The sequence below is a fragment of the Mchenga conophoros genome, linkage group LG13, assembly GCF_057382185.1.
Source record: "Mchenga conophoros isolate Kocher_MC1m ecotype Shallow Benthic linkage group LG13, M_conophoros_male_GT1.1, whole genome shotgun sequence".
NCBI classification, from domain to species: Eukaryota; Metazoa; Chordata; class Actinopteri; order Cichliformes; family Cichlidae; genus Mchenga; species Mchenga conophoros.
In genome coordinates, this window is record NC_140538.1 from 18,011,305 (window position 1) to 18,024,160 (window position 12,856).

General features: G+C 38.6%; 1 protein-coding gene across 1 annotated transcript; it reads right to left on the bottom strand.

Annotated features, from left to right (window-relative positions):
- Positions 1-3,104: 3,104 nt before the first annotated feature.
- Positions 3,105-11,919, bottom strand: LOC146561112 (rho GTPase-activating protein 19-like). Its single transcript, XM_085296896.1, has 11 exons — positions 9,755-11,919; positions 9,193-9,440; positions 8,588-8,668; positions 7,890-8,099; positions 7,558-7,784; positions 7,334-7,420; positions 6,147-6,212; positions 5,585-5,773; positions 5,408-5,494; positions 5,150-5,236; positions 3,105-4,592 (listed from the first exon to the last, which is right to left on the bottom strand). Exons 1-11 carry the CDS (start codon positions 9,805-9,807, stop codon positions 4,587-4,589), a joined length of 1,341 nt encoding a protein of 446 aa, XP_085153022.1. The 5' UTR covers positions 9,808-11,919; the 3' UTR covers positions 3,105-4,586.
- Positions 11,920-12,856: the final 937 nt, after the last annotated feature.

Genomic DNA, 12,856 nt, shown 5'->3' on the forward strand with positions numbered 1-12,856 from the left:
AGGTCAAACATTTTTTCACACCACTGTATGTAGGAAATCATTTCCTTTGCAGGAATTAATAATAAATCTTTTTTTACTTAGTTAAAACTGTGTGTACATTTATCAGAGACTGACTGAAGTTGACAGTGTAATTGTAGCTCTCAGGAAACTCTCCAAATGCATTTCGACTTCATGGAATTGCAAATCACTATTCTAGATTTTGATAGAAAATGGAGCTCTGATCTTAATGACTTCAGGCCATAATTGCTGGGTTCATTTATATTACAAAAAAGCATTAAGAATAAAGGTGACAACTTAAAATGAAATGTGAAACTTTATGAAGAAAGAAAAGGAATAACTCCCATGGATCAGACTTCCTCACTGTGCATGTCTCTGATTTTGCATACTGATCATCTACTTAATTAAAGACTCTTCATAAACCATTAAGCACCATTAATTAATACTTAGGCCACTATTACCGCATGTCAGCTGTTCTCCCAAGAGATGGGCAGTGCTTTACTTCAAATAAATGAAGACAAAGACAAGATGCCTTTAAGCACCAAGATTGCCTCAAGAAGTGATTGAGTTGGTGTCTGTATTCACGTTTCTGGTTTTGCAACTTGTTTTTTTTTTTTTTAAGGATTAGTCAAGAACTATCATTGCTATGCATTATTAACACTTCACACTTTTCAAAATATAAAAATACTGAAATCTTTAATATAGTGCGTATCAGACACCTCAGCCGTGGCTCTGCTCAGCTTGAGTGCTTTAACTTTACAGAGAGATTTGCTGGGATGAGCAGATCCCTCCTAACATTAATATCAGTAAATCACACAGACATAACAAAGACAATAAAGAGTCACAGATGATGCAATAAGATATATTTGAGTTTGTGTGCATCTGTCTGCTTTGATGCTTGTCCAGTTCGGAACATGCACATATGAATGTGCACATGCAGGTGTTCGCACTTACTCGAAACAAATCAGTAAAAGCTCCATCTGTCCCAGTAAAAATGTCAGTGCAGTATAGAGCTTCCTTCAATGAATGGTTAATTAAAGAGGAGACAGTGGTGTTTAGTGGTAATAGGGGGTGGTGGTAACATCCCTCCGCTCTCACAGAGCTTTGAGAGGAATGCACACAAATATGCAAAAGGAATAATTCTGCTGTTTACAAAGGCATAGGACGACATAGCAGCATTTACAATAGTCTGGCAGAGGAGAGTTTGCAAAACAGAAGATGTTACCAAGAACTGACTACAATGAGGAAAACCAATTAATGTGGAAGCATTACATATGCTTAGGCACCCATGATTAAATTCTGTGTTACTGTGAAGAGCAAACCAAGGAAAGGAAGTCCAAAAGGTATAAAAGGATAAAGAAAAATGTAAATAATTGATTCATTTAAGCAAGATAAACATGTTTTATTCCCATCTTTGCAGTTTTAAAAGCCAGAGGTCAAAAAGCTTGGTATCATGTGTGGTCAATATCCTCTTTGACAACTTGCAAATGCTTCATGGAGCCAAGCCAAGAGTTCCAAGAGTTAGAGTCTTGGTTAGAGTGGATTTCGAGGTGTGTTTAGGATCATTATCCTGTTGCTGAATAAATCCTCTTCTTTGCAGCTTCAGCTTTGTTTTTTTCCTTAACAGACACTATGCTAGAATTTGCTGCTAATTAACAGAATCCACTCTGGTGACACTGGCTCCAGCCCAAACACAAAACAGTGATGTGTTCAATCCTGCATAGCTCTCATACAAAGTTTTGTCTTTTACATCTCAGCTTGTCTTCATTATTTCTGTTAATTGCCATTTCTTGACATTACAGATTTAAAAACAACAACAACAACAACAACAACAAAAAGCAAACAGGTATTTTTGCATCTTCTCTTCTTCAGCATTTTAGGTGTGTTTAAAAGAGCTTATGCTTAGTGGGACTAGGAGGAAGATTGAGGAGTGTTTTGGAAACTGCACCACCTTCTTTTCAATGCCTGTGAACAACATCTGGTCTGACAGTTCAATCCTTTTGGATGGAATAATAATTTTGCGTTGCCCAACTCTTTTTTTTCTATAATTGTGTAAAACAATACCACAATATCTTCATCTTAGCAGACAGGCTTTTGTGATTAGTTCATCGTTCACTCACTTTAATAATTTACATTTATAGAAACCTTAAACAGGGGTTCCCACATTTATGCATGTTTATGCTATTTTCATACATCTTTCACCCAAAACTACTTATGTAGTTAACTAAAAAGAAACCAACATATGCTTGAAAAGAAAATACAAAGAAACCCAAAATTCCACAGTGTGCTTCCGACCAGTCATTTGTATTTCTCTCTAACACAGCTGTGCCTCGGAAAGGCATAAAAAAACCATATATCTTTTAATTGTGTTTTCCTTTTAACGCAAATGATCGGTTAGTGAGTTTAGAATATGGACAGAATTAGCCCCCTCTAAAAGGCATTTTAATGCATACATTCAAAGCAAAATCACATCCACTCACAAACCCACAAACATATATATTTTGATACAATGTGAAGTTGATTACAGTACCAGTGAGTCATTTTACAGTCATCAAGCTCATTGCTAAATAAAACCCCTGTGGAGTTTTAGCTGTAAAACAATACACTTCCTTTTGGGGACATTGTCTGTTATATATATATATATATGAATGAATGATTTGGGGAACATTCCCATACATGTTTAAGGCATATACTTACAATACCAACCATACATTGACACCACAATGACAAACAGGCATTCACGCTGTTATGGAAAAAACATTTTCTTGCTACTCAAACTTTCACCCCATAACTGCATTCGCAAGTTGTCTTCTTCTATTTAAATTCATTATTGATTACTGGCCTAAACTTTTTAATGCAGGTTTTCAGGTTATTTGGTACAATTAAAACAACTCATATGTACTTTATTGACAACTTTCAGGACGTAGGATGTTTTGATATGTCCTGTTAGAGAAGCACGAGTTTCAAGTACAGGGAAACCTTTCAAGTAGCTACTTATATATGAGTATATGGTGGGCATGTCATTTTATTTTAATAAATCCTGAGAGCTTACACTACAGAGACAGCTGCAGCAACCTTTATACACTAGTGACTCAAAAGTGGGTAACCTCTACCCATGAGTCTGTACTTCACTGATTATTTACAACTAAAGGGCGCCACCTTGTGGCAGGAAAAAAATAAAAATGAATACATAAAAGCAATGCAGAGGTTCAGGCAGAAGTACTTAAATTGTGATGATTAATAGAATAATAATCATTCGAAAGCATGGTCACAATTATGTCTGTATGCTCAGTGACTCAAGTTTGGCCTTTTCAAAAAAAAGAAAAGAAAAAAGAGCCAACTATGGAGTGCAGCTTGATGTCTTTTAATTACATTGAGTTGCATAGCTTCACAGTAGCACCAGATTCACCAGTTTACATGGTCACATTATAGTTAAATTGTAACAGCAGTGAAAAGTGAGTTTCACTCATGGAGTAAGGCAAGAAAGTGGGGTTAAAAGTGGTTGTAGCCAAAACTCTCCCAGAAAAACACCTGGATTACCAGTTACAGCAGAGGGCAAGTAAACGATCCATCTTCATCTGCATTCAACCACTCACTTAAACTAAAACGGAATAACGATAAATATAATATGGACAATAAAAACGAATTAAAAAAAAAATCTTGCAGTATCGTCAAAGGTAAAAAACAAACAAAAAAATAATATAAAGCTATAAAACCATATATGGTGCTGCATAAGAATTCAAACCGGATGTAAGATCTAAGACCAACCACAGAAAACCAAGGTACAGTTTAAAGAAGCAGTAGCTTACGGGATCATAGTGTCAAGAAAGGATTTGTGCTAAAGTGAAACAAACAAATATTGACATAAAGTACACAAGCTCCATTGACCTTTCACTAAGCATCCTTCTTATTTTATCGACACATAAAATAAGCTACTGGGGAAGGATAATCTTCGTAAAACTTTCAGATATGTTCATTTTAAGGCACACTTTGGATTTAAATAACTTTGGTTTTCAGTGACCAAATCTAATTATCCTACAACTTACAAGCAATTTTAACATTTAAATAGAAACTCTGTATATCACATTTTCCATCCAATGCCCTATACTAATGAGATCCTGATGGAAATCATCCAGAAGTCCAGTGAAAAATAAATACATTAATGCTTTTCAAATTAAAATCCGACAGGTTTCACTCAATCACAAAGCTAAGGATGCAAATTTCACCAATGCAATTACACTGCATAATAAGGAGCATCATCACTGAACAAGAAAGTAAGACGAAACTCTTGAAAAGAGGTGAAGTGAGAAAAAAAAAGAACATATCAGCGCTCTCACTCCAATTACTTCTGCTGAACTGAGAAAAAAAGAGAGAGCTCGATAAAAAAGGTCGAGATTCTTTAACTCAAAGTCTAAAACTTTGTGACAAAAAATGGAGACAAAAAAAGATAATCTAAACATGGTTTGTAAAGAAAACCTTATAATACACCTTCCGTTTACAGAGAACTCGAGATGATCATTTAATTACTTTTACACAAAAGTCAGACTGATGGTTCCCAAGTTGAGAGGCGCACATCCTTTCACACACGATTAATCCTGGTGGAGGAAAGAGGGAGAAAGAGAGAGACGATTAGGTAATGTTCAGTCCTTTCAGCTGAGCACAGGCATCATTAACAATCTAAGCACCGCCTGTGGTGAACCGCAGACTGATGGCTGAAATGCCAGAAAAGTTCAACACAGTAATGAGGAAAACTGCTCTCCAGCTGTAGCCGATGACAGTTTTAAAAGCAAACTGTGGCCAATAATTTCAGTGTGACATTTTAGTTGGTCATGGTTAAAATAAAAGAATTACTTCTTAGCTGTTTCCCTCTACATTGTAATCACTACAATGAGGGGTTTATTAGGGGCAGTTTTTTAAAGATTATCACCTGCACCGAGTTTATTTCCTGTCTGATCACTAGTATCCAAAGCAGCAGTCACTCAGTTGGAGGCAGAAGAAAAAAAGTGCTAAAGACTTTTTTCACTCTGCAGCACCAGTTAGCTAATATTTTACAGCAGCAAAACTTATGTTAAATAAGGTGCAGGTTCTCCTTCTCAGACTTATTTTAAAATATACTTGTGTTTGTTTGTGCACAGCTGGTTCCTTCTTTTACCTGTCCATCAGCAGAGCAGCTGGGTAGATGAGTCTGTGGTCTGCCATTTTCTTTCTCAGCTAACATTTGGCTTCCAAACACTTTCTTCTGTTAGAAAAATAAGAAAAAACTATTACACAAGATCAACAGATTTTGGAATAATCAAAACACTGATTAATAGGATCACAGGCAAATATATATGAAAAGCTTTGTGTCTATAAGAGGTTGGCAAGAAATCACATGATGGGTAATGCAGACACACAAATACTATCAACAAACCTTTATTATTCCACCCCAAGAGCGTGAACGCCAGTGCCTCCTGCTGAATGGTGCCCGAGACTCTGCTGAGGGTGTCTGTTTCTCGATCTACACAGAAAAATACACCACCTTACGTGTTGGTTCTCCAAGCACCTTGTATGCATGTCTTTCTTATCACAGCAGCATCACACTGAGTACCTGTCTGATGAGTTTTTTCTTTTTGGCAGACTCTGGCATGCTGCTGACTTGCTGGTAAAGCTCTCTGAGGGCTGATTCAGTGTAATTCTGAGTATCAGATGTGACTGTTGTTATGGAGGGAGAAGGGGAGGCCACTGTCACTGCAGTCATAGGGCCCTCTTTGGCCCCAGAACAGAGAGTCAAGTCATCCTAAAAAATGTCAAAACAAACCAAATAACATTCAAAAATCTGTTTTCATAGAACAAAACCAATCAAACAGTTTTTGAGAGATAACTGCAAAGATTTACTTGTTGCTCTAAGTGAGAGTTTACAAACAGCTTTAAAATCTGACTACTGAACCAGTATTTAAGTTTTATTTCTGGCTCGTTTGAAAATTATTCTATTAAACGCCTTGAAGACACCAGCCTTTCCAGGTTCTGGAGTTAGACATCCAAGTGTCTAAAATGAACCAAACACTGAAGTGACTGGATTTGGTAATTTGCTAAGTGCAATGCAGTACTAACGCTCCCTTTTTTCCCTACTAAGACAAACTCTGTTAGAAATAGAAAACAAAAATACTTACATTTGACTGAAGAGCTTTTGATCCTGTGAAGTACAAGCGGGCATATTCTTTGATATACGCAGGCGCCTTCAATGAAAACAGACGAACATTAAAGCCTCTGGAAACAACTAAATATACTAATGTGGAAGTTATTCAGACATAAAGCACAGTGCGTTAAGGCTAACTATGTTCTACTTTGAAACTGAAATAAATAATTCATACTACATAAAGGGATCTGATTAAAGTGGCCTGTGGTTTCATTTCAGTAGTTTAATCAAATTAGTATTGAATAAAGTATTTGTTAGACATAAAATAATTAACAGCATATAAAATCAAAACTTGGGCAAATCCAAAGGGGAAAAAAATCTGCACACAAAACTAGAAAGCAACAAATGCATCAGTAACATGGAAAAACACAGGAAAACCATTTGTTTGATGGGGAAAAAACTTAATGTTAGTCAAGTATGTAGGCTATAGGTGAACATATTAGTTAAAGACCAAAAAAGTCCCAGCTGTAATAAAAAAAAATACCCATAAATGAAATATTCTCAATAGACTAATTAAAAAACCTGATCTTAATTCCAATCTGAGACACATCGCAGCAGGTGAGATTTAAGATGGCCTGGAAATTTCAGAAATATTAAGTTTGATGATGATTCTCTGTCCAAATACCTTTAAAATCCTACACTTCAGACACTGAGTTAAAAGGGCGCCATCAGCCGCCTACTTCTTTCTTCCTCTAAACCTGCTTGAACTCAAAACTTTATATTGACAGGAATTTGTCAAATACAATGTGTGCAGGTAAAGAGCCTTATGGCGGCTGATTGCAGGACATTTAAATGATTATAATTTTCCTTTTATATATATATATATATAATTTCTGTGTTCTTGCTCTCTATCACGTTTGTTTGTACTTGTAACCCTGGCGACAAAGGCCCTTATTATGAAACTTTCATTAAGTAAAGAGAAGACATATTGTTATAATACATGGCATATGGTTGTGAGATACCATCTAGGTGCCTGTTTATATGACACCTAATAACGTTTAATTGATAAGACCTGCCTGGGTTTTGTTTTAAAAGGAAATGTTACATTTTGATTTTTCTATTGTCCAAAAAAGCAAAAAAAAAAAAAAAAAGCATTTTGTTTATTTTTTCATAAGTTAAACAACACTGATGCAATAAGTGATCAATGCCTGGGGAGCTTACCTTGAACAGTTTTTGTGAGTGTCTAATAAGGAATGCTATGCCATTATTGAGTTTTTCTATGTCTCCCTGAAGATCACTTGCCATTACCTGCAAAATTAAAAGAAGAAGAAGAGGTCACAAAGAAACACAAAAAGCTAGTAGTATTATTATTATTATTTGTCATGGTTCATTTGACTGCAAACAGTGTTTTGGAAGACAGAACAAAATGAACCTAAGGTCTTTACATTTTTGGGCCAGATGATGTGTGGAGCAAACATCTTGGCTAAATTGATAGCAGACATCTTGTTGGAGTGCTGATTGCGAGCTGTGCTGTGCAGTAAATCAAACAGCAGCTTCAACAAGCTCCGGTTGGCAGATGGGAGAAGCATAAACAGGAGCTGAAACGCCTCGATCTGGCGTTCCTTATCTGGCACATTTGTCTTATCCCCTTGATCATCAAAGCGAGTCAACTCTAAAAACAAGTGACGAAAAATATTACAAAGCACAGGTAAGCAATATTTTTCCTGACCGTGCATTAATCTGAATGACAAAGATCTGTGCACGAGCCAACCAGCACCTCCAATCTTCAGATGAGCATGATAGTGTCTGTGTGTCAACAGAGGCTCTGGAAGCTCTCCCAAGTAGGCCTTGAGCAATGTTGCGGCATCATTGGGGTGGAAATCGCCTGTCTCTAGATCTATCTCTGCCCCAGTGTTCAGCATCTCCCTCAGGGCTGCCTGCCTTAAGCTGTGGCCTGGCACACGAAACAGCCCCTCCACATGAAGGTCTGAGGGGTGGGAGAGAAAGATGGAGAGAGACAGCCAGAAAGGGGGAGGGTGGAGGGTGTTTAGGTAGGCAGACACACAGTGAAGGAGACACAGAGAGCCAAAGACACAGCAGTAAGGTGAGTGATGGAGAGAAGTAAATGGAAGGAGGGAGTCAGCAAGAGCAAAGTGCTTTCAGATAAATTATTGATTCAAACATTTTCATCCAGTGTCCACTTTCAGTGAATGACATCATTGCTTTCTAGAAATAAACCATGACCTCATGGCAATTCAATGCTTAAACTAAGTTACAGAGCAAGTAAAAAGTGTGATGCTTGACATATACGATTTAGTATAATCCAGTTATTTTAATCGTGTTTCAAAAAATAATATTGTTAAGAATTTCTTTGCCTCTGGAGGTGACATAGGCAAAGGGGCAATATCACAAAACACTCTGGATGATACGGTTCATTTAATGTCACGTTATATGAGCAGGTGAATCAATACTCACTTTTATTCAGGTACTCGATGAGCTGATAGATCTGTGCGATTCCTTCTTCAGTTAATGGTGCACCAAAAACGACTCCTTTGTCTGCAAGAAATCAAATGACACATCAAGGCTGATTGTAGGCTTTTTGTGTACAAATGGACCTATTCTAGTCAAAATAGAAAGATGTGAGAGGCAAATTATAACTACAAGATGACTTGATGAAAATCTAAAGCGCTTTAGTCTTCAGTCCTTATTGTTCATCACCTGATGAATAATTAGATGAGAGATGATTTGCTTAACCAAAATAAACACTGGATTACTCTTGCTTTTCATTTGTGAGGGTTAGATGCTGCCTTCTTTTTCATGCCCCCCTAAACTCCCCATAAGCAGGAACAAGCAATCTTATCATATTTGCTTATGGTAAATTATGTACTGATTGCTTAACTACTAAATTATTTCAGCCTTAGAAATAAAATTACATGACTGAGAAACTCCACACAACTCTGCTTTCTCCCTCAGGAAATCAATAACAAAAGAATATAAGCATTACATAAATCATATTTATTCAAAATACAGTTTCAAAGGCGGTTAACATGTGTGCATAACGAAGACTCTTATGGCCTAACCTTTCCGTTTCAGGAAGTTAAAGGAGCGTAGAAAGCCGCTGGATGAGGGGACTCTAGGCTCCGAGTCTCCAGTAAGCTGGGCAAACTCGTCCCCAGGCAGATCTATCATTCGAGTGATGTTGCTAAGTACCAGCTCCGTGAAAGCCTGCGGATGTTCATGTCTCAGCCGCTCCACGAAGAAGTCCGGGTTAAAGATGACAGGCTGGTTCGGCTTTTCCTGACTGATAAACACATTGCATTTTGTCTCCCTGTTAAAGGAAACACATACGCCATAGATTAATGTCCACTTGAAATGATAAAACTTCGAGCTGGCCCGAGAATAAAGCCTTAAAAGTAAGACTGCGTGAATTATCGAATTAACATTAGCTTATGTTAGTATAAACTGTTGCTAGGTTAACTTAGCTCCACTGGCTATTGCTAACAGGGAAAAAACACAAGTCCCAGTGCAAAGTAGTAAAAACAGAGTTTTGTTTTGTTAGTACTAATCCTCTGATGGAGGCATAGTTTACTCAGCAGCACTGTAACGTGTTCATCTTTGTCAAATTAATCAAAAAGTCCTTACTTTCTTTCGAGTTTGTGATTGTTTGGGGAACCATTTTCAGCCGCCATCTTCATTTTGAATCCTCCGCTGGTTCATATTTAGTCCCGCCCATTGACTTGTGATTGGCCGAGATATAGACACGTCACGTCCGTTGCGTTTTTTTTTCTCCAAAAAAACAAAACAAAACAGCAAGCTATGATACAATAGACTGCAACATCATGATTAGGAAACAGTTATCATTTTCTGTTCCTGAAAATATACATTTTTGAATTGTGTCCTGTTGGCTAATAAATCCAGAACCTGTTTGCAGAGGGAGGAACTCACACCTAGTGTTGAGAGTTTTTGCACTGCAGTCTGTGGGTTGTGTCAAAGGCAGTGAAATCCAGTAAAAGCACATATAAATAAAACTCCTTATTTTCCAGGTGTTTCAGGGCTGTATGAACCAGTGATGAGATGGCATCATACTGGTAGAGGTCCACAGTGACATCAGTGGAGTTCTTTACGTGGGACACTTCATGACAGTCAGTGCGAGGTCAGTAGTTATTCAGGGCTGTCACTGTCAACTTTTTGAATAATAGTGGCAGTCTTAAGCCAGGTCTGTACTGATGCCTGTGAGAGAGAGAAGTATTCAGGATGTCAGTCAACACCTCTGACAGTTTATGTTCACAATCTGTCAGTGCCTATCCAGGATTATTGTCAGGGTTAGAGTGCTATGGAATCAAGATCCTCAGACAGAGATGGGTTGCTGGGGAAGTGTTCACGTTTAGTGTTTTAGTCTGTGATGCACCTAATGCCTTTTGCAAGTGTGCCTTGAGCTGTAAAGAAGTGCCCCTTAATCATCTGGGTATATGTGGCTTTCCCCCTTCTGATGTTCATTTGGTAAATGGTAAATGGCCTGTATTTGTATAGCACTTTTTTACTAGTCCCTAAGGACCCCAAAGCGCTTTACACATCCAGTCATCCACCCATTCACACACACATTCACACACTGGTGATGGCAAGCTACACTGTAGTCACAGCCACTGCACTGACAGAGGCGATTTGATGTTATGTTTCTATGCATCTGTTGTTAGAGTTACCAGATGTTTGTAAGGTTAACGTGGATCAAAGACTATACAGTTACTAAATCTGAAAAATAGTATAAAATTTTGATACATCTAAAATACATACACCAACTCAAAGTATGTAGGTTACAGGTTTGGCATTGAAGGACAAGTACACTGTATTTATTTGGACATCGTTTTGCAAATTTTGTAAAAGCATAAATAGAAACTTTAAAAAAAAAATCCTATTAGAGCATAGTTTTGGACACTTCTTAACTATTTGATCAGTAAATTTATTATTGTTGAAACCCTTAGGTGTACAGGCTCCTGCGTATATAGTAGAGCCAATGAGACCTTATAACTTCAGCCGGTCTCTCCAATCATCTGATCAGTGTATCCAGTTATTTTAACACCAGACGTTGAGGTTTTGGCACCTAAACTCTGGAACAGCCTCCTTCATCCTATTAATTTAGCTTAATTAAAAAGACTACTGAAAACTAATTTCTATACCTTACCCTTTCTCTGATTTTTTGCCCATTATCTGTGGCATTTTGTTCTTCTAATACATGTGTATAAGAGTGTGTATGCAAAAATGAATAAAAGACTGAAAAGTAATTGTGTGTTTTTATGCTAAGTGGTTTAACAAACAAAGAAAAAATTCCTCTAAAAATGGTCAGGTACAAGGGCTAAACTGAAAATGAGTGAAAAAGCAGCCAATTTCCAATAAAAAAGTGTATCATGACTAAACGGAAGCCTTGTGCACTAAAATGTCATATAAATCAACATCATGCTTTGTCCAGGAACACAATACATCCACAGGTTATACTTCAGTGAGTCTATATTTATAGAATGCTGATCGGTGAGGTTTCAGTCAAGTCAGGTCTCCTGGTGTTTGGTTGTCTTGGCAACACAAACTTGACTCGTGTGCTCCAAAGAATAAAACATAAACATATTTGAAAAAAACATATATTTATAAAGCATTAAACATACAACAAGGGTCTCAAAGGTCTGAAATATATATATATATATATATATATATAAAAAAAAAACACCCAGCACGCCCCTGCGGGCGGTTTTATCCTTCAAGCTCGGGTCCTCTACCAGAGGCCTGGGAGCTTGAGGGTCCTGCGCAGTATCTTAGCTGTTCCCAGGACTGCGCTCTTCTGGACAGAGATCTCCGATGTTGTTCCCGGGATCTGCTGGAGCCACTCGCCTATCTTGGGAGTCACCGCACCTAGTGCTCCGATTACCACGGGGACCACCGTTACCTTCACCCTCCACATCCTCTCGAGCTCTTCTCTGAGCCCTTGGTATTTCTCCAGCTTCTCGTGTTCCTTCTTCCTGATATTGCTGTCATTCGGAACCGCTACATCGATCACTACGGCCGTCTTCTTCTGTTTGTCTACCACCACTATGTCCGGTTGGTTAGCCACCACCATTTTGTCCGTCTGTATCTGGAAGTCCCACAGGATCTTAGCTCGGTCATTCTCCACCACCCTTGGGGGCATCTCCCATTTTGACCTCGGGACTTCCAGGTTATACTCCGCACAGATGTTCCTGTACACTATGCCGGCCACTTGGTTATGGCGTTCCATGTATGCCTTGCCTGCTAGCATCTTGCACCCTGCTGTTATGTGCTGGATTGTCTCTGGGGCATCTTTACACAGCCTGCACCTGGGGTCTTGCCTGGTGTGATAGACCCCAGCCTCTATGGATCTTGTGCTCAGAGCTTGTTCTTGTGCTGCCATGATTAGTGCCTCTGTGCTGTCTTTCAGTCCAGCTTTGTCCAGCCACTGGTAGGATTTCTGGATATCAGCCACCTCCTCTATCTGCCGGTGGTACATACCGTGCAGGGCTCTGTCCTTCCATGATGGTTCCTCGTCTCCCTCCTCTTTCTTGGGTTTCTGCTGCCTGAGGTATTCACTGAGCACTCGGTCAGTTGGGGCCATCTTCCCAATGTATTCTTGGATGTTCCTTGTCTCATCCTGGACTGTGGTGCTGACACTCACCAGTCCCCGGCCCCCTTCCTTCCGCTTAGCGTACAGCCTCAGGGTGCTGGACTTGGGGTGAAACCCTCCAT

Bases quoted from the DNA above. Each gene is read 5' to 3' on its own strand.
- LOC146561112 (XM_085296896.1), bottom strand. From the start codon at position 9,807: ATGAAGATGGCGGCTGAAAATGGTTCCCCAAACAATCACAAACTCGAA. The intron at 7,421-7,557 runs GTAAAGACCTTA...TTAATTTTGCAG, and splicing joins ACATCATCTGGCCCAAAAAT to GTAATGGCAAGTGATCTTCA. The intron at 6,213-7,333 runs GTAAGCTCCCCA...TTTTCATTGAAG, and splicing joins ACTCACAAAAACTGTTCAAG to GCGCCTGCGTATATCAAAGA.